This window comes from Phyllostomus hastatus, unplaced genomic scaffold (assembly GCF_019186645.2).
Source record: "Phyllostomus hastatus isolate PE091 unplaced genomic scaffold, TTU_PhHast_1.1 phas_scaffold_21, whole genome shotgun sequence".
Classification (NCBI taxonomy): domain Eukaryota; kingdom Metazoa; phylum Chordata; class Mammalia; order Chiroptera; family Phyllostomidae; genus Phyllostomus; species Phyllostomus hastatus.
Genome location: NW_025334017.1, coordinates 10,729,753 through 10,752,866, shown reverse-complemented (window position 1 = coordinate 10,752,866; position 23,114 = coordinate 10,729,753). Strand labels below are relative to the sequence as shown.

At 36.6% G+C, this 23,114-nt stretch overlaps 1 protein-coding gene across 2 annotated transcripts in view; it reads right to left on the bottom strand.

The window, feature by feature from the left end:
• Nucleotides 1-6,880: 6,880 nt before the first annotated feature.
• The window catches only part of DNAJC5B (DnaJ heat shock protein family (Hsp40) member C5 beta), a 117,870-nt gene continuing 101,636 nt past the window's right edge, over nt 6,881-23,114 (bottom strand). For both annotated transcript variants that reach the window (XM_045861339.1, XM_045861338.1), the window contains exon 6: nt 6,881-8,176. In XM_045861339.1, coding sequence (XP_045717295.1) covers nt 8,082-8,176 — 95 coding nt within the window. In that variant the 3' untranslated portion in view covers nt 6,881-8,081. The remainder of the gene's footprint in view (nt 8,177-23,114) is intronic.

Genomic DNA, 23,114 nt, shown 5'->3' with positions numbered 1-23,114 from the left:
ACTTGTCCTATAAGTTGTTGTATTAAGTGAATATGTAAATATAAAATATATAAAACCAATATATATCTCTTAGAGAAGTATCAGATATGAAGCACTATTAGTTATTATTAGTTATTATTAGTTATAACTATTAGTTATTATTAGTTATTACTAATAACTAATTAGTTATTATTATTCATTTGACATATTTTTAGTTTATGAAAGAACCATCTTTTTCAAATACAAATGTACCTATGATCCTAAAAGTCATCACTTTCCACCTTCTTTCAAATCTTTTAGTTTTGAGGAAGGAATGTGAGAGAAAGGTAAGAGAGAGCACTAAGAAAAGCAGAAAATAAGTAGGGAATGAATAATTTTTCTTTTATTTTAAAACTTAATCCTCTTATGACATGAATCAGGTAAAATTGTTGTGGTTAAAAATTAATATCCTAGTATACTATATATTGTTTAAAAATAAATTCCATGCCAACTACAATAAACTTTTGAAATGAAGGTATTTTATATGGAACTGTTATGCTAAAAATTTAATCAATATAGACAATATTTTTCATTGCCTGATGGCTCTCATTTGTTACTTTTTTAAAATATGTTTTATTGATTATGCTATTATCGTTGTCCCATTCCCCCCTTCATTCCCCTCCACTCTGCACTCCCCTCCCACCTGCATTTACTCCCCCCCCAACATTAGTTCTTGTCCTTAGGTCATACATATTAGTTCCTTGGCTTCTCCATTTCCCATACTACTCTTACCCTCCTCCTGTCTATTTTGTACCTACCATTTATGCTTCTTATTCTCTGTACCTTTTCCACCTTTCTCTCCCCTCCCCATCCCAACTGATAACCCTCCATGTGATCTCCATTTCTCTGGGTCTGTTCCTGTTCTAGTTGTTTCCTTGGTTTGGTTTTGGCCTAGTTTTTTTTTTTTTTTTAAGGTTCAGTTGTTGATAGTTTTGAGTTTGTTGTCATTCTACTGTTCTTATTTTTGATCTTCTTTTTCTTAGATAAGTCCCTTTAACATTTCATATAATCAGGGCTTGGTGATGGTGAACTCCTTTAACTCCTTTGCCTTATCTGGGAAGCACTTTATCTGCCCTTCAATTCTAAATGATAGCTTTGCTGGATAGAGCAATCTTGGATGTAGTTCCTTGCCTTTCATGACTTCAAATACTTCTTTCCAGCCCCTTCTTGCCTGCAAGGTTTCTTTTGAGAAATCAGCTGCTAGTCTTATGGGAACTCCTTTGCAGGTAACTGTCTCCTTTTCTCTTGCTCCTTTTAAAATTCTCTTTTTATCTTTAATCTTGGGTAATGTAATTATGATGTGCCTTTGTGTGAGCTTCCTTGGATCTAACTTCTTTGGGACTCTCTGAGCTTCCTGGACTTCCTGGAAGTCTGTTTGTTTGTTTGTTTGTTTGTTTGCCAGATTGAGGAAGTTCTCTTTCATTATTTTTTTCAAAGAAGTTTTCAATTTCTTGCTCTTCCTCTTCTCCTTCTGGCACCTCTGTGATTTAGATGTTGGAATGTTTAAGGTCGTCCCAGAGGTTCCTAAGCCTCTCCTCATTTTTTCGAATTGTTCTTTCTTCATTCTGTTCTGGTTGAATGTTTATTTCTTCATTCAGGTCCAAGCTATTGATTTGAGTCCCAATTTCCCTCCCATCACTGTTCCCTGTACATTTTCCTTTATTTCACTTTTCATAGTCTTTACCTTTTCCTCTGTTTTGTGACCATACTCAACCATTTCTGTGAGCATTCTGATTACCAGTGTTTTGAACTCTGTATCTAATAAGTTGGGTATCTCTTCATCACTTAATATTTTTAGTATTTTTTCTGGAGCTTCAATCTGTTTTTTTCATTTGGGCCACCTGTTTTGTAGTAAGGGGCGGAGCCTTAGGTATTCACCAGGGTGGGGCAACCCATGTCCCTGAGTTGTGGTGCTGTATGTGATGGAAAGTTCCAAGAGGAAACAGTACTGCTTGTTCTGCTCTCCATCAGCTTTCAGTCACTTTCTCTACTACCCACAAGCAAATTGGACTCTTCTGGTGCTGATTCCTAAGTGGGTAGGTTTGTGTATGTTCTAGGACCCCATGGGTCTCTCCAACAAACTCTCCTGTGAGGCTGGGAATTTCTCTTGCTGCCTTAAGACCCGCAGGTTTTTTCAGTCAGAGGTTTTGAGGCTTTATTTCCCCGTGCTGGAACCCTGGGTTGCATGACCTGTCTTGCTCCCATTTTTCTTCCCAGTTTATCCACATGCAAATGTGGGACTGCCTGGTCAGCCAGCCACCACCTCTCCTGCCCATGTCCTCCAGCTGGTGCCTTGCCATGAGTCCTCGCCACTCCAGCTGCCTATCTCTGTCCCTCCTACCAGTCTGGATGAGTGTTTTTTCTTTAGCTCCTTGGTTGTTGAATTGCCATACAGTTCAATTTTCTGGCAGTTCTGGTTGGTTTTTGCTTTTAAATTTGTTGTTGTCCTTCTTTTGGTTGTGCGAGGAGGCAAAGTGTATCTATCTATGCCTCCATCTTGGCTGGAAGTCCCCTCTCATTTGTTAGTTTTAAACCTAGATTAGTTTTAAAATACTGCTTTCTAAAATTATAATAAATAGTCTTAAAAATGACAGTTTAGTAAATAGTTAATACATACATACAAATAGATTATTCTAAAACACTTTAGGAAAATGTTGAAATTTCATTATTAAAGTAAAAATCTGCCCTAAAAAATTTCCCCCAATTATTCTTCACCAGGAAGGAAAGTATGTTGTAGATGAAACTTTGAATAAAGATGAATTTGGATATCTCAGGAGTGGAGAGACTTGGACATCAGAGCAGATTACTCAGAAGTAAAAGGAAAAAAACATCCCTCACTAGGTAAGATTCCCTCTTTCTGGACCTGGGAACAAGGCTGTCAAGCATTGGAGAAGCTGATAACTGGATTTTCAGCTATTAGAAAACTCAATTGGCAGCCCAGTGGTGAGAAGAATGTGTTAACAGCTGTCTAATAACTGCTGATTTGATTCTAAGAATTTAGTTTTGCTTCTTGGGGACAACCCTAGAACCCTAAAAATTCCAAAAGGTTGTTTCGCACTGAAGATGTTTTCATATCCTTTTGGAAAAAGGCTTTTCTAAGAAATGGCATATGTTGTGAGAATTAATCAATTAACCAATAAGTATTTATTCATTTCCTACTGTGTTTTTAGCACCATATAAAATACAGATGAGAGATCTATTGATAGCTCTGGAAATCACTGCTAATTTGAGCCATCTATAATTTAGAAATGGATTTGTTTTACAGAAACTGGTTATCTAAGTATAGTCTAAATTGTTGGTTCTTCGTAGTCTAGAATTGCTCAGAAATAAAATGAAGTCTAGTATGACAGGTGCTTAGGAAAGCTGCACGCTGGAAAAGGAGTGCTTTTGGAGATGATGATGAGGCTTTCTCTGCTTGGAGGACTGGTGCCCTGGAAATGCACAATTGTCTTTAAATCAATGAGAAGGGAGGGAAGGCTGTAGAAACTGTAATTGGGTCAGAGGTTTGATTGGGTTTCAAGCTAACATATTAATTTTTCCACTAATTCAATGCTAAGCCTCCCTAAAAGCAGGATTCTAGTAGCTTTTGCTTTTCTAGAAGTAGGGATTTCTCTTTTCTATGACAGGTTAATTTACTAATTTTACAAGTGTTCCCCAACGTCTGTCCCATGTCAGGCACTGTTTTAATCACCAAGAATTCAGCAGGACACACAGACAGACAAAAATGTTTGTCCTTGTAGTGTGGGAGATAGACAATAATCATGATTAAAAGTATGTTGGTGGAAGGTACTAAGAGAGAAAAAAATAGAGAAGGGGTGAGGCAGGAAAATTATAATTCTAGGTAGGGTGACTGGTAAAGCCTATGGAGAAATGGCATTTAAGAAAAAAATCCATGTTCTAAATTAATATCACTCTGAATCAGAGCTGTAGTTTATTATGGCAGAAAAAAATTTACCTCAGTCAGGTTTTGAGAGTCTCTCCCTTTCCTTTGGTTAAGGGGCCTGCAAGGGTCTATGTCTCTGTCCTCCTGAGTTTCAAGCCCCTTATCTTGCCCCAGCCTGTTTTTTCCCTAAGGTCTCCGTGTCCAACTTGTTTGACTCCTTTGAAGGGCCAGATGTGGGCACAGAAATCTTTCATATGGTTGCAAAGCTGTGACTGCATTTTCTCACCTGAGTTTCCAAGTGTTTTCTCATCATAGAGGCTCTTCCCTGTAGGGGCACAAGTCTGGGCTACTCTGGGAACACTGCCCCCCTCTCCACCAAAAGAACTCCCAAACCCATCTTTAGTTTAGAAGCCACTCATGATGGGGGATACTTGTCCTCCTCAAATTTCAGCACACACCTTTCTAATGGCCCTTCTAACAGCCCAAGCTCCTCAACAAAAGCCTGGGTGGTTATTTTCCAGGTGTCTGACTACCCTTTTTTTTTTACCTGTTAAGATTATACTAACAAGAGTGACCTTTTTAAGATGAAACACTGTAGTAGAACCCTCATTCTTTTGAGTCTTCTAAACTACTAAGGACAAAACAAAATTAATGTTTCCATAAATTACCTTTCTATACATTCAAAGAATGAATGTGGTCACTGTAAATTATTTCTATTTGTTAATACACTCAGAGAATTATTTGAAAAGTATTTTTGTTCCCTCTTTGCCTATTAGCATTGTGATTATTTGTGTTTGAAGTGAGAGAGGAAAAGACATTCCTTTAAGAATATTCTGCTACCAGACTATTTCCAATCTCTCCCTCCCCGATAAAATGGGGTATATTTACAATAGTTCAGTTTATCTAGAAGACCAGTAAATGATTTAAGGTATAAAGTTGACAGTGGTGAGCAGAGAGATTGGGAGACTAACAGAAATGAGGGTCAAATGGAAGAAAGGTAGGAGTTGAAAAGGGGAGAGGATACAGGGATGGAGATAGAGTACTGAGAAATAGGAAAGAGAAAGGGACGATGGAGAAAATGAAGTTAAAGAGACTCAGGATGAAGGAGTGAATAAACAGAAATATAGAGTAAGAAGGACAATGGACAAACAAGTGAGGAGCACTGATTCAGCATTCAACTTCTGGAGGTCAGAAGTTTGTTTGACATGGTGTACTAAGCTAAAATCAAGGTGGTGACTGTGCTGTGTTTCTTCCTGGAGGCTCTAGAGGAGAATCCATTTCCTTGAGGTTTTTAGCTATTAGAGGTTGCCTGAATACCCTGACTCATGGCCCCCTTTCTCTTCCACCTTTGTCATACCTCTGACCATTCTTGGATCTTCAATTGCATTTTCCTGACCATTCTCTATAGTGACATCTCTCCTCCACAGCCAGGTAGTGTTGTCCATTTTCAAGGACCCATGTGATTAGATTGAGCCCACTTGGGTAATCCAGTATAATCTTCCTATCTCAAGGTTCTTAATAATCACATTTGCAAAGTCCTTTTTTACCACAAGAGGTGATATATTCATAGCTTCTGGGGATTAGAACATGTACATCTTGGGCCATTATTACCATAGGTAATACCAAGGTATCTACCACAGAGATTATATAGCCTTAATTGGAACTCTCTTCATATATCAGAAGTTCAGGCAGTGCATTGCCAGGTAAGTGTGTTTCCAGGCTAGGCCACGTCAAATGTGTTTTAGCCTATGTATCATTTGAAATAGAATGTCATTTATTCTCAAAAAATTAAGAAATGTATATTTTGGTAAATAAAAATGTGTATTTTTAATATTCTAATGTAAGATGGCAAAGGATGAATGGATGACCTATGAAACTTTATGTGAAATCTCCTATTCTAGTAGCCTGGAGGCCAGGATCAGGTAATGAGCCACTGAAGTTGGTGGTTCATTTGAGCCTGCATGAACCAGGGCAATGCAACCATTGCTAAAGATCACGGGCAACATGTACCTTATTTCCTTGATGTTTTTCTGTTAAGACACTTGTGAGTTCAGAATAACTGCTGGTGATTCCAGATGACAGCACCTATTGACTCCCACAGATGTTTAAGTGGCCCCTCCTCAGACTAAGAGTTGATCCTTGCGTCTGTGTGTATTAATTTCCTCAGGATATTCTGTGAAATTAATTTTCTCATTTATAGGCATTCATGTGCTTGCATTTGCCATACATCATTGTAACTAGAAACTAGTCCTTTGTGGGAAATATTGGTCAGGACCCATTCAGGAATTTAATTTCACCATCTGATTCTGAATCTAATTCATGCCCTGTTCTCATCTAAGACGCTCTTGCACCAGCTCTCTGGACAAGCTGGGAGTGGAAGTAAAACATTTCATGTGACAGAGAAAAATGAGGTCTAGGAGAGAAAGAAAAGGTGAGCTTTGTTATGTGCAGATTGTTACTCAAAAATAGGCCTGACCTTTGCTTTCAGTCCTTGGGAAGGAAATGTAGTGGATCCAATTATCCACAATTGGGGCTATTTGTCTCAAGTTCTGAGCTCTTCATTGGGACTGATAGTATTGGATATCTTCATGAGTCTTGTTTGGTGAGAGTTTATATACATAAGAAGTTCACATTACATTTTTCTGTGTGTACCAACATATACAAATAGGTGTAAGACTGCTATATTTGCTAAACACTTGACTTTTCAGAGTTCTTTCACCTTACCTCTTTCACATGGTCTTATTGAAGATGACAGCAGATATGAAAACAGTCATAGAGAGATTAGCCATATTATTCTCATCTTAGTTGGTCAAAGGACTAATTAGCGGGAAAGTTTCTTAACTTTTAGAAAGTTTCTTAACTTTTATACCAGGCCTCTTTCTACTTGATTATTTTGATTAAAAAAAAAAAAGAAGAAAAATCCAGCAACTCAAGAGTTAGAGCAGAGTTTTAATAACATCAGAACAGTTAGAGGTATCACACCAACTTCCACAAAGTATATTTATCTCAATTAACTATAATTTGGTGGTAGGGGAATAAGAGAGAAAGAAAAAAGAAAATGGCATTTCATAATATCATATAAAACATAACAAGATCTTGAAAAATGCAATGTTATATAAGGATCTAAGAAAGACCTGGAAAAACAAGCACTCTTGTTGTTGTACTATTCAGAAATAGCACATTGATTCCACCACATAATGAATATTAGGATCAAATAAATAAATGCAAAGATGACCTCTAAGGTTAAATGTTTAACATGCATGAAGATAAACATTTTCTGGCCAATGTAATTAATCCCACCAAAAATGGGATAAATGATATGCCTCTCAATTTAGGCTATAGAATTTAGAATTCTACCCTTTACCTCATGGTTTGTTTGTTTGTTTGTTTTTTCTTTAGTCAAGCTAATCTAGGTCAGTTGTACAGAAATTATTTTTGCTTAAAAATTGTCAACACATTGTTTGGGACTAATTTGGGCTCAGAATGATTTTCTGGATCATTTATAACATTTAACCAATTTGGGGTTTTTGTTTTTGTTTTTTTTATGCACATCTAAAAGCACACAAGAAACGTGTTTCTTTCTGGTTTTACTTGTCAGTTTCAGTAAATTAAAACTTTTAATCTTTCAAAAATATGCTTTAAAACAATATGTTTTTTTTTTTACTTAATAATTTCTTTCTGCCCCTTGAAATATTTCTGTAGCCATATTGAATATTGACAAGGAAAAATCTCTACACATGAAACATGCCTCCTAAATTCTAATGTATATTATGCTGATGATATTTATGGCAGATATGATTATTGCATTTAGTTACATGGATGAAAAGCAGCCTCTGTTTTGGAATACTATTTTAGTATGTAAGGAGTGAGGTCTGGCTCACATAAAGGGCAGGCTCACAAAGCCTGCCCAGTGCCACTGTCTTACCTCATGCAAGAAGCATAAAACAATTCTTCAGGCCTTTATTTGCTGAAATGGAATGTTTCATTAGGAATTCTACTCAAAGAGTAAGTCTGCGTACTGGGAAAGTTATGTAGGGAAAGTTATCTTTCCCTAGCCTAAAAATAAAGTACAAATGTGGAAAAGTTCACAGCATCCCATGCCCCATATCCTCTCCCCATGACCATCTGGAGACATGGTTGAACCAAGAGGAAGTGCTGTGGACCCTCCAAGGGCTCAGTATTAAGAGTCTGTGCAATAACTTCGAGCTCCTTCTCTGATAAGCTGTGTTTTCTCATTTGCATTTGTAGGCTGGAGAACAACTGGAAAGTCCAAATCTAAAAATAAACAAAGCAAAGCAATAAGCACCCTCCTATCATACTATGTTTTCTTTAATGGGTCAAGTGGTGTATATTTTAATTGAAATGATGATTGGCAAATCAGTACAATGCATAAGCTATTGAGGACTTCAGCAGGGAGGAAACACTGTCTTTATTCTTCATTTAAGTTCCATCAGTTGTAGAAATATAAAACCAAAGTGCTTAACTCAGCTTTCAGTTTGAGACAATTGATGAACTTGGTTTAGTTTTTACCATCTTGTGGGAATGAGAATAGGCCCACTATATATGTCATATAGACTATAGTATATAATTATATGAAAAATGCCCCCTAGATTAGTGCTGTGCACAATTGCATATAAGGCCCTGGTTGGGGGAGAGATCAAAACCAAGAGTTTGCTTAGGTGAAGAATCTAATAGGAAGCTCCCTACATAAACCTAATACCTTAAAGGTTATGGTCTCTTTAATTCACCATACTTCTAATCTACAAGGAAATTTGTTAGTCTTGAGTTTTGGTGTTGAATTGAGGGAAGAAAGAGTTCCCCTAAAAAATGTTTAGTGGCAAGCCAATGAGCAGACAAATTGATGGACCAAATTTATAATACCTGTGTGTTCTAAGAAAGCTCCGCTGATAATTTCATTTAAAATGGCCCAGCGTAAGATGTGCTCCCAAGGAACTAGCAGAAATTAATGGCCCCACCAAACTAGGCCTCAAAGAATCACTAAAAATTTTAAGAAACATGACCTCATAGTAAAAGCAAATAGGAGAGATAGGAACTAGGATATAGGAGGAGAAGAAGGAGAAGGAGGATGGACAGGAGGAGTGGGGGTGAGAGAGAGAGAGAGAGAGAGAGCGCTCGCGCATGAGTGCTCTTGAGGAAAAAGTACACATAGAAACAATACATACTGAGCGAGAGCCAGTAGGAATAACAGAAGGCCAAATCAGACCCAGAAAGACTTCAAATCCTGTACTCACTGGATACAGAATATATTAAAAAGAGATTTGTTTTTTAAATGATAAAATAAATTTTGAAATTAATAAAAAATAACTTCTAGTGATTAAAACATCCAAAGTTTTAAAAACTTTATGAATGGGTTTAACAGTTAAAGAGAGAATTAGTGAAATGGAAGACGTCTGAGGAGGTGAATCATAATGTAACACAGAGAAACAAATAAGCAGAATAAAAGAGGTTAAAAGACATGAAGAAGCCCTGGCTGGCGTAGCTCAGTGGATTGAGCACGGGCTGCGAACCAAAGTGTCGCAGGTTCGGTTCCCAGTCAGGGCACATGCCTGGGTTGCAGGCCATGACCCCCAGCACCCGCACATTGATGTTTCTCTCTCTCTCTCTTTCTCCTTCCCTTCCCTCTCTAAAAAATAAATAAATCAATAAATAATCTTTATTAAAAAAGAAAGACATGAAGAATAGAATGATTAGGTCTAACTTATATCTAATAAGACTTTCATAAAGAAATGAAGAGTAGAGGCATATTTAAAGATATAATGGCTGAAATTTTCCTAGAGCTGATGAAAGACATCAATCCACAGATTTAAGAACCAGCCAGGACAAATTAAAAAGAAACTTGTATTTAAAGCATCTTAACATTGAAGAACACCAAAGACAATGGTTTTAAAAGCAGTCTTACTTTGCAATAGTAAATATGGTAGCTACAAGCTATGGCATTTTATTTTCAGTATGCTAAAAGAAGATATCTATCAATCTAAATTTGTTGACAAAACCTATTATTGTTACATTTATTTTTTAAAGCATGATATATGAGTATTTTCAGACAATAAAAACAGAAATAGCGGCATCAGTAGACAAAATTTAAAAGCTATAATTCAAGCAGAAATTGTTACCAGATTGAAAATTTATGTTGTAAAAATAAATGATTAGTAAAGAAAATAATAGATATGTGTGTAAAACTAAATTATTATTGACTATATAAAGCAAGAATAATAATTCATGAGGTTTAAAATTAAGATAAAACTAGACTAAATGATAGTGTATAAATCAAAATAAGGATGATCAGAGTTAAAGTGCTGTAAAGTTCTAGTATTTTCAAGAGGGGGTAAAGATAAAAATTAACTTTAAACTTTGATAACTTAAGTATACTTGATAAATTTCTAGGGTACCCCTAAAAGAATGAACAATGAATAGAATTTTAAAACTGGAGGGGAGAAATAAATGGAATATAAAAGAACATATTCTAACAATACAAAAGAAAGAAAAGGAAAACAAAAAGTAGTAAAGTGATAATTATAATAAGGAAATAATAAGAGGATATATGTGTATACACACACACATATAAATATATATATATATATCCTGTTGTGTGCCCAGCATTATTCTCAGCACTTTATGTACATTAATTTGCTTAATAACAACACTACAAGGTAGAGTTATTATTATAGCTACTTTATGGTAATGGAAACTAAAGCAAAGAGTACTTCAAGTAGTTATACAGTTACTACCTAGTTACACAGGTAGCAATATAATTTGGTATTCAAACCGGGTCAGTATTTCTTAGAGTTTGTTCTCTTAAAGACTATGCTATACTATCTCTCGCAAAAGAATAAGTTGGTATTAACAATTTAAAAAACATTAATTATAAGAAATACAAGGGACTTAATAATCTGTTAAAAAGAAAAATAGTATCAGACTGAAAACACATGAAAGAACATAAGGACAAAATAGTTGAGAATTAAAGGATGACACATTTACCACACAAATTTTAACAAAAATAAAGCTAATATATATTTAAACAGACAAAAAACACACAAGATAAAAAGCATTACCAAAGGGTAGCTATATAATAATAAAATGTTCAATGCACCAAATAGCTATAAAAATTCTAAACTCATATACATTAATAACATAGCCTCAAAATATATGAAGCAAAAATGGACAGAACTTTAAGAGAAATAGAAAATCCATTATCACAGTGGAGGATTTGAATGCTTCTCTCAGTAACTGACTAATGAAGCAAGGGAAGATTTTTTATGAATATAAAGAATTTAAAAAATATAGTGTTATGTCTGCTCTCCCCGACCCCCAAAAATTATATGTTGAAGTTCTAACCATCAGTACCTCAGAATGTGACCATATTTGAAGAGAGAGTCTTAAAGAGTTAATTAAGTTAAAATGAAGTCCCCTGGGTGATGCTTAATCTAATGATGTCCTTATAAGAATAGGATATTAAGACACAGACACAGAGGAAAGATGATGTGAAGACACAGGGAGAAAATGACCATCTTACATGCCAAGAAGAGAGGCCTCAGAGGAAACCAACACTACGACACCTTAATCTTTAACTTCTAACCTTCAGAATTTTGAGAGAATAAATATGGCAGCTCTAGCAAACTAATACATACGACAATTTGGCTTTGTTTAATAGTCATATGTGGAACAGTTAACCTAATAAAAGCAGAATGTACTGTTTTGAAGTAATGTGTTTTGAACATTTATAAAATTTAAGTTCTAGTCTATAAAGCAATCCTCAAGACATTTCAAAGTATTCTATCTGTCTACATTCTCTAGTCACAACACAGTTAAGTTAGATATGAACAACAATAAAGAACCTGGAAAACTTGCACAGGTTTACAAATTAAGACATGTATAAGCCTAAGTTATAGCTCAAAGAAAAAATCATAATGGAAGTTAGAAAATATTTAAAACTCAGATTATTAGAATAACATAAGAATGTGTGTGTGTGTGTGTGTGTGTGTGTGTGTGTGTGAAGCCAGACTGGTACTTTCAGGAAAATTTATAGCCTAATAGCATACTATAAGGAAAGAAGAAAGGCTTGAACATTAAGAGGTATAAAAAGTGGGAAAAAAAGAAGTATAAAAAGTAAGAAGTTAGAAAATTAATGACAGAATAAATTAAGATAAATAGCAAAGAAAAAATGAAGTAGAAACAAATATATAAGAGAATCAATAAAACCAAAATTTATTCATCTAAGAAGAGTAAGCATGAAAAATTTTCCTTAGAGCATGCTTGCTCTAAGGACTAAAAATGGGACAGTAATGCAGATTCTATAGATGCATAAAAAGTAATAAGAGGAAATTTTGAAGAACCATTTTTAATAAAGAAGAAATGATCCTTAAATGCTATATAAACATTAAATACATTGAATCAATATTTTCAACCCTCAGGTAAGGATATATTTTTTTATTTTAGAGAGAGAGAGAGAAATATCAATGTGAGAAACAGTGATTGGTACATACCCCAACTAGGAATCAGACTTGCAACCTACATATATGCCCTGACTGGGGATCAAGCCCACAAACTTTTGGTGTACAGGACAATGCTCCAACCAACTGAGCCACCCAGCCAGGGCCATTGAATCAATAATTTAAAATTTCTATAGTTTCACTGTCCAGAAGGTTCCACAAAATCCTGTAGAAAGAAATAAATCCAGTAATACATTTTGGGTTTATCTCAGGAATATAAGATTGTTTTAAGGTTAGAAAACCAATTTATGTAATTCTTCACATAAACAGGCTAAAGTAGAAAAATCATGGCCATCTCGATTGATGAAAAATGATTTGATAAAATTTCACACCCATCATATCAAATTCTGACAAACTAGGAATAGAAAGACAACTTTCTTAACCTGCTCAAAAACCTACAGCAAACCTTATAATTTTGATGCAATCTTGAAAGCATCTTTTCTTCAACATTTCACTAGTGGTCTCAGAAAATGCAGAAAGGCAAGAAAAAGAAATGATAAAGGACGGGAAGAATGAATTAAAACTATCACTATAGATAAATAATTAGAAATACAGTTTAGCTAGTTTCTCAGATTCTAAATCAATGTTTTTTTTTCAAAATCAACATTTAAAAAGTATATTTTTATATATCAAAAAACAAGTAGAAACTAATATTTATACCATTTATTTATTTATAATTATTAAAATGTTTAAAATATTCATGAATAAATGTCACCAAAGATATATAAGATTGTCTTTCATGAAAGCCAATAAAGAGACCTAAATAAATGGATATACAATGTCCTGTATTAGAAAACTCACATTTTAAAAGATGTCACTTGTACCTAACTGATCTACAGAGTCACTGCAATTCTAAGGAAGATCCCAAAGTTTTGTTTAATGAACTTGTGTTAAAGAACTTTACAAAGCTGATTGTGAAATTCATATGGAAAAGCAAAAGCCAAGGATAATGAGATTCTTCTGAACAAAAAATTAAGAAGGCTTGATAAAAGTATTCTTAGGAATTTTTTCCTAAGATTCCAATAACAATAAGATTCCTAGATTAGGAATTCTTATACATGGGTCTCATATTGCATACAGATAGACAAAATGATCAATGAACCAGAACAGAAAGCCCAGAAACTACTCCACACATATAGCTAATATACACCAAAATCAAGTGTAGAAGTCAGTATGCTAGGGCAGTCATTTTTTATATGGGAAAAAAAATTGGAATCCTATACATACCATATGCAAAAATCAATTCTAGGTGATTAAATATGTAAATGTGAAAAACAAAATTATAGAACCTCGAGAAGACCATATAGACCCCCTTTATATTCTTGGGATAGGGAACCGTTTCTTAATCAAAACATAAAAATTACTAAACATAAATACAAATTTTGATATTATGACTACATTAAAATTAAGAATTTTGGCTTATCAAAAGACTCCATAAAAAGTGAAACATCAAGCATAAACTAGGAGATGGTATTTCAAACAAATATAATCAATGCAGTTAATGCCCAAATATTTAAAGAAATCAGTAAGTAAGGGTCAGATGACAATAAAAATATGCAAAAGATATGAATAGGCCTGGGCTGGCGTAGCTCAGTAGATTGAGCGCGGGCTGCGAACCAAAGTGTCCCAGGTTCAATTCCCAGCCAGGGTACATGCCTGGGTTGCAGGCCATGACCCCCAGCAACCACACATTGATGTTTCTCTCTCTCTTTCTCCCTTCCTTCCCTCTCTAAAATAAATAAATAAATAAATAAATAAATAAATAAATAAATAAATAAAATATTTTTTAAAATGTTAAAAAAAAGATATGAATAGGCACTTCATTGCAGGATAAATCCAAATGACAAAAACACATATGAAAAGCTGTCCAGCTTTACTAGTAATAAAAGAGCTAAAAATGAGAACCACAATGGTACACCATTTCCCAGTCACCAGGCTGGGCACATCTGGTGATGTCAAGTCTTGGCAAGAATGTGGAATAACAGAAATGCCCATGAACTGTTAGTGGGAATGGAAATTAGTGCTACAATTCTGCAAAACAATTTGGCCTTATCTAATAAGTTGTAGATATGCATTCCCTTTAATTAAGGTATTTTACTCCTGTATATATATGTACCTAGAAAATTCTAGCATTTATGCCCTGGGAGAGATGTATAAGAACATTCATAACAACACTGTTAATAGTGGCAAAAAGAAAAGTGAAACTACCCAAATATCCATTAGCAGTAAAATAAATTATGGATGTTATTACAGAAGAATATTACACAACATTGAAAGTGAATGAAAGATAGTGCATGTCTCTCAGAAATATGATATTGAGTTAAAAAAGCAAAAAGAGGGATAATTGTTTAGTATAAGTTCGTTCATTTGAGTTAAAAAATATGCAAAACCGACTTCCAGTCAAAATGGTGCCATGGGTAAACATGGCTCACCTCCTCACACAACCACATCAAAATTACAGCTAAAATATAGAACAACCATCACTCAGAACCATCAGAAAAAAGAGTTGAATGGAAGTCTGCCAACTATGGAATTAAAGAAACCACCTCCATCCAGACTTGTAGGAGAGGTGGAGATGTGGAACATCCTGGTCCCACATCCACATGTACTGGATAAAAATTCAGAAGGGATATGTTGGGAGTGAGGAGTCCCAGCCCCCCAGCCAAGGGTTCCAGTGCCAGGAAGATAAGTCCCCATACCTTCTGGCTGCAAAAACTAGTGGGGATTCAGTTGGTGGGAGAAATTACTGAAGTCCCAAGCAGTTCTCCTTAAAGAACCCATACATGGACTTATTCTGACTCACTCCCTCTGAGTTCCTGTACCAGGGTAGCAGCCTGAAAAGTACCAGTTGCATACAAGGAGGAAATGAAGTGTCTGGTATCAAAGCAGTAGCTGGGGAATAGCTTTCTCCCAGACAAAAAGGCAAGCAGAAGCCATTACACCTTTTCTGAGGCCTCTCCTCACAGAGCCACAGAGTCAGCAGGTGGGTGCCAAAGCGAGATTCCATCAAACTTGCTAACATTGTATGCCTTGCCCTGGAGATCCCCTGAGAATCCATCAGATCCAAAATACACACTCACCCAAAATGTTAACTGTGACTTTTCTATATGAATGGCTGGTCTAGGCTCATGCTTTACAACTTCCTAAATCCTTATCAGACAAACAACAGCTGGCTACAGTAAGCCCCCAGCCTTCAAATAACTTGCTAAGTGGCCCCAGGCATGGCACTAGCAGCAGGCAGCCTAGATTCACAGCTTGGCTTTGCCTGGGGACCTCTAAGCCCAGAAGTAGCAGCCATCCCAGATTGCTTTATAGGTCATGCAGGATGGCCCTGGACAAACCCAGGTGGGAGCTAACATTGGCCTGCTTCACTCAGGAAACCCCAGAGCCTGCACACTTCATGGACAGCTACAAGCTATGTCAGAGCACCACCACCTGGCCCCTTCACAGCTGATCCTCCACAGAGGGTGAAGGTTGGTGGTCAGTGATCACAGCCAGTCATTGCAACTAACTGGACTAGATAAATTTCTCCCATTGATCTGCCAACAGCAATCAAGGCTCAACTACAAGAGGAGGGTATACTTAGCCAATACAAAGGGCACACCTCAAATAAACAGCTTGGGTGATATGGGAGGCTGTGCCATTGGACCCTACAGAACACCTACTACATTAGGCTACACTACCAAGACACAGAGTCAAAGCAGCTGTACCTAATACATAGAAACAACACAGGGAAGCTGCCAAAATGAGGAGACAAAGAAACATGGTCCATATGAAAGAACAGGTGAAAACTGAAAAAGAACTAAACAAAATAGAGATCAGCAATCTATCAGATGCAGAGTTCAAAACTGGTTATCAAGGAATTTAGTGAGGACCTCAACAACAATAAAAAAGATCCAGTCAGAAATGAAGGATACACTAATTGAAATAAAGAACAATTTACAGGGAAACAACAGTAGAGTGGATGAAACTGAGAACCAAATCAATGATTTGGAACGTATGGAAGCAAGAAAAAAAAATCAGAACAAGAAGAAAAAAGATAAAAAAAAATGAGGATAGTGTAAGCAACCTCTGGGACAACTTCACACATTCCAACATTCACATCATAGAGGTTCCAGGAGAAAAGAGAGAGGAAGAAATTGGAAATCTATTTGAAAAATTAATGAAAGAAAACTTCCCTAATTTGGTAAAGGAAATAGACATGCAAGTCCAGGAAGCACAGAGAGTCCCAAACAAATGGATACAAAGAGGACCACACCAGGACACATCATAATTAAAATGCCACAGGTTAAAGATAAAGAGAATTTTAAAAGCAGCAAGACAAAAGCTGTTTAGTTACCTGCAGGGGAGTTCCCATGAGTCTATCAGATGATTTCTCAAAAGAAATTTTGCAGGATAGAAAGGATTAGCAAGAAATATTCAGTCATGAAAAGCAGGGACCTACAGCCAAGATTGCTTTAACCAGCAAAAAATGTCATTTAGAATCAAAGGGCAGATAAAGTGCTTTCCAAACAGGAAAAAAACTAAAGGAATTCATCATCACCAAACCATTACTATATGAAATATTAAAGGGACTTAAGGAAAAAGATCGAACCTATGAACAATAAAATTACTATAAATAAATAATCTGATCTTGGGGGAGATGGTGGCATTGTTGGAGGGAGCGTAATCTTCTTCCCCTGTGCACGGGAGAGAAACTAGCCCATTTGCTGAGGAACAGAGCAAGGGGCCAACGATATCACAACATTTATGAAAACAGGACATCAAAAATTATAGTGGACATTGAAAAACCAGATGGTAAGGAGATGGCTTCAGGATAAGGGCCCAGGGATCAGAGAGGGGACCAGAGAAGTTGCAGCCCCCAGGCCAGGGTGCTCCCGGGTCTGCCTTAGGGCACCCAGGAGAGCGGAGTCACCGCTCCCTCCCCGGAAAACTAAGATTGAGCAGAAGGCGGGGGCGGGCCTTGTTGCTTGAAGGCACAGAGAGAGGAGTGAGACTGAGGGACAATCACACAGGGGCTGTGAACACCCACACATAGCCCTGGGAAGAGTAAGTGCCCCAGCCTGTGCGGCCAAGGGCAGCCTGGCCCTGTGCCCGCACCCCCAACCCAGTGAGAGTGTGGTTTTGTGGATGACCCAGACTCCACAACCCTGAACAAGGGAAGGACACAGGCATTCCCAGGTTTCTGGAGCCTGTGATGGTGAACTTGGGGAAGCACGCACCCCTTTGGGATTCCCGACTCTCACACTGTAAACCCAGAAAAGACGCTGTGCTTCGAGAGTTCCTGGAGCCCACAGCAGGGAAATTGGGGAAAGGACGCAACCCCTCTTGATACCCGGAGCTTGCACCATGAACCGGAAGCATCAGATTGGCTGTGGGCAGAGCGCTCCTGGGGGCAGTACTCAAGAGACTGACTGAGTTCTGACTGGGAAGGGTGAAAAGCATTCCAATCATCCCTCAGCCTGCTGAAGCCAGTGAGACCAGAAAAACTGGTTTGCCCAGTTTAAAAGCAACAAGAAGGCTTTTTTTTTTTGCCTGTTGTTGTTGTTTGATTGTTTGATTTCATCTTGTTTTTTTTAAGTAACTTTTAATTTTTTAATTCTTCTTATTTTTGTATCTCTCAATTCCTTATGTTTCTCTTCCTTTCATCCTAGTGCTATTCCTTCCACTCCAAATTTGTCTCTCCTGAATTCCATCTTCTGCTTTTTTTCCCTTTTTTTTTTTGAGCCTTCAAGTTACTGCAAATTTGTATTATCTTTTTCTCACTTCTCTGACATTTTTATTTTAATAGTATTTTTGTATTCTTTTTCTTTCTGTACAATCTTCTTTGCTTGGCTGGTTATACCATTGTTTGATAAGTTCCCCCTGTTATCTCATTCACAGTGTGTTGATAATTTACTGTCCTTCATTTGTGTTCCATTAGTACACCCCTCAAGGTTCTATACTCCTTATTCTTGTTGTCTAGATCTCATAGATTCTGCCACATGATTGTTGCTTTAATATTACTGTAAATAAGATGTATTTCATACAATTGTAAATACTACACAACACCCTTCCCAGATCTCAGCCCACTTCTCAATTTCCTGAACTCTATTATTGTAGGGGTTATCTCTATTCTTTTACACACTACTCCTATTTACTATTCTTTATTCCCACCCTACCTCAGAATCTGACCTCCCACACCCTCACAGCTTTCTAGATCCAACTAACAATCCTTTCGTCCCCAATAAGAATCTTATCTTCTTTCCTTCCTTTCTAAAATGTGGCTAGTGGGGTGGAAGATCACAATTAACACTATACATAGCCAAAGGATCTCCCATCTCTTCTCTACTGGCTGCTACTGTAAATATCATAGAATACTGTCTTGCTGTCTTAAACCATTTTGCCTTTCTCTTCCAACTAATCACAAAAAAGAGTAGGGGGAAGCTGTGAACACCAGGACACCTGAAGGAGACTGCACCACTGAGTCTCACAGGTATTCTACCACAGAAGTTCACACCATAAACACAGGGAACCAGAACAGATCAGTTTAAGAAACAGAGGCTAACAAGAAGAGTCTCACGAACAATGAGAAGACAAAGAAACAATCCCCAAATGAAGGGAAAGGAGGAAGCCTCAGAAAGAATGCTAAATGAAATAGAGGCAACTCAACCATCAGATATTAAGTTCTAAACAATGATTATTAGGAAGCTCAATGAGCTCACAATGAGCTACCAGAAATTATAGGGAAGCTACAATGAACTCACTGCAAACTATATCAAATGAAAAGGGAAATAAGAACTATCAACAAGAGCCAAGAGGAAATGAAGAATACAATTTCTGAACTGAGGAACACAGCAGAAGGAATCAAAAGCAGGCTCAGTGAAGCAGAAGATCGGATCAGCAAATTGGAGGACAAAGTAGAAAAAGCATGCAGAAAGAGCAAGAAAAGGAAAAGAGGCTCAGAAAGAATGAAGAGGGATTAAGGGAAATGCAAGACAACATGAAACATAATAATATCTGTATCATAGGGATACCAGAAGGAGAAGAAGAAGAGCAAGGGATAGAAAACATATTTGAAAAAGTAATAATGGAAAACTTCCCTAATTTGGTGAGAGAAAAAGTCACACAAATCCAGGAAACACAGAGAGTCCCAGTCAAGAGGAACCCAAAGAGACCCATCTCAAAACACATCATAATTAAAATGGCAAAATTTCAAGACAAAGAAAGAATATTAAAGGAAGCAAGGGAAAAATAGGAAGTAACATACAAGGGAGCCCCAATAAGGCTATCAGCAGACTTCTCAATGGAAACACTCCAAGTCAGGGGAGAATGGCAAGAAATATTCCAAGTAATGAGAACCAGAGGCCTGCAACCAAGGCTACTTTACCCAGCAAGGCTCTCAATCAAGATAGAAAGCCAAATAAGGAGCTTCCCAGACAAAAGAAGTCTAAAAGAATACACCTCGACCAAACCAGCTCTGCAAGAGATGGTAAAGGGACTGCTTTAAGGAAAGGAAGGAAAAGAGAGAGAGGAACACACATACATAAATGGCAATGAATAAGTACCTATCAATACTAACCTTAAACAAAAATGGATTAAATGCTCCAATGATAAGACATAGAATAGCTGAATGGTAGCACACATATGCTACCTACAAGAGACCCACCTCAGGATAAAAGACGTGCACAGGCCGAAAGTGAAGTGCTGGATACAAATTTTCCAAGCAAATGGACAGGAAAAAAAAAAGCCGGGGTAGCAATACACATATCAGACAAAATAGACTTCCAAAAAAGGGCCATAAAGAGAGACCCAGAAGGTCACTTCATAATACTCAAGGGAAGAATCCACCAAGAAGACATAAATATTGTAAATATATATGCACCCAACATAGGAGCACCAAAATACATAAAGAAAATCTTAGAGGACTTCAAGAAAGATATTGACAGCAACACAATTATAGTGGGGGATTTTAACACCCCACTGTCAAAAATGGACAGATCTTCCAAACAAAATATCAACAAAGATATTGTGGCATTGAATAATACCCTACATGAAATGGACTTAACTGATATATACAGAGCCCTCCATCCCAAAGAAGCTAAATACACATTCTTTTCAAGTGTACACGGAACATTTTCAAAGATAGACCACATGATAGGACACAAAACAAGCCTCAACAAATTCAAGAAAATTGAAATCATACCAAGCATTTTCTCAGACCACAAGGGACTGAAACTAGAAACCAACCCCAAAGGAAAAAATCCAAAACACTCAAAATCATGGAGATTGAATAGCATGCTATTAAATAATGAATGGGTCAATAATGAAATTAGGGAAGAAATCAAAAAGTTTCTGGAAACAAATGAAAATGAACTCACAACAACCCAAAACTTATGGGACAGAGTGAAGGCAGTCCCGAGAGGGAAGTTCATAGCGATACAGGCATACCTAAAAAAGATAGAAGTATTTCAAACAAACAATCTAACCCTACATCTACAAGAACTAAAGGACAACAAAGACAGCCCAGAGCAAGTAGAAGGAAAGAAATAACCAAGATTAGAGCAGAATTAAAAGACATAGAGACTAAAAGCATAATTCTAATGATCAACGAATCCAGGAGCTGGTTCCTTGAAAAGATAAACAAAATCAACAAGCCTTCAAGCAGACTCATCAAGAAAAAAAGAGAGAAGACCCAAATAAACACAATCAGAAATGAAAGAGGAGAGATTACAACTGATACCACAGAAATACAAAGGGTTGTAAGAAATTACTGTGAAGAACTGTATGTCAAGAAATTTGAAAACCTAGGTGAAATGGACACATTTCTAGAAAAAAATAATCTTCCAAAACTCAATGAAAAAGAAGCAGAAAGCCTGAACAAACCAATAACAGCAAAAGAAATTGAAGCAGCAATCAAAAAACACCAAACACACAAAAGCCCTGGACCAGATGGTTTCACAGGAGAATTCTACAAAGGAAGAGCTAAGAATTCATCTCACAGGAGAATTCATTTAATGAAGAGCCAACCCCTATCCTTCACAGACTATTCCAAAAAATCCGAAAAGATGGAAGACTCCCAAACTCTTTTTATGAGGCCAACATCATCTTAATTCCAAAACCAGATAAAGACACAACAAAGAAAGAAAACTCCAGGCCAATATCACTGATGAACATTGACGCTAAAATCCTCAACAAAATACTGGCAAACCACATCCAACAATACATTAAAAAGATCATACACCATGACCAAGTGGGATTCATTCCAGGGATGCAAGGATGGTACAATATTAGCAAATCAGTAAATGTAATACATCACATAAACAAAAGCAAAGACAAAAATCACATGATCATATCAATAGATGCAGAAAAAGCATTTGATAAGGTACAGCACCTATTTATGATAAAAAACTCTGCAAAGTGGGAATAGAGGGAGCATTCCTCAACATAATAAAGGCCATATATGAGAGACCTACAGCCAACATCATACTCAATGGGCAAAAATTAAAATCTTTTCCACTAAGATCAGGAACAAGACAAGGCTGTCCACTCTTACCACTTCTATTTAATATAGTTCTGGAAGTTTTAGCCACAGTGATCAGACAAGAAAAAGAAATAAAAGGCATCCAAATCAGAAAGGAAGAAACAAAACTGTCACTGTTTGCAGATGACATGAAAATGTACATAGAAAATCCTATAAACTTGGGAAAAAAACTGATTAACCTAATAAATGAATTTGGCAAAACAGTGGGATACAAAGTCAATATCCAGAAATCAAAGGCATTTCTGTACACCAACAATGAAACAGCAGAAGCAGAAATCAAGAAAAAAATCCCATTTGAAATAGCAAAAAGAAAAATAAAATATCTAGGAATAAACCTAACCAAAGAGGTAAAAGACCTGTTTTCAGAAAAGTACATAACAGTGAGGAAAGAAATCAAGGAAGACATAAACAAATGGAAACATATACCATGTTCATGGGTGGGAAGAATTAATATAATCAAAATGTCCATACTACCCAAAGCAATTTCCAGATTTGATGCAATACCTATTAAACTACCAGTGGCTTATTTCACAGACATAGAACAAACACTTCAAAAATTTTTATGGAACCATAAACGACCCCAAATAGCTGCTGCAATTTTGAGAAAGAAGAATAAAGTAGGAGGGATCACAATACCTGACACTAAACTATACTAAAAGGCCACTGTAATCAAAACAGCCTGGTACTGGCATAAAAACAGGCACATGGACCAATGGAACAGAACAGAGAGCCCAGAAATAAACCCAAGTCTCTATGGTCAATTAATATTTCACAAAGGAGGCAGCAACATAAAATGGAATAAAAATAGCATCTTTAACAAATGGTGTTGGGAGAACTGGACAGCTATATGCAAAAAAATGAAACTAGAGCACCAACTTACACCTTACACAAAAATAAATTCAAGGTGGATAAAAGACTTAAGTATAAACTGTGACACCATTAAAGTCCTAGAGGAGAACGTAGGTAGGAAAATCTCAGATATTTCACGAAGAAACTTTTTTACTGACGTGTCCCCTAGAGCAAGGGACATAAAGGAAAGAATAAACAAATGGGACCTCATCAAAATAAAAAGCTTCTGCACAGTTAAAGAAAACAGTATTAAAATTAAAAGAGAACCAACTGTATGGGAAAACATATTTGCCAATGATACCTCAGACAAGGGTTTACTCTCCAAAATATA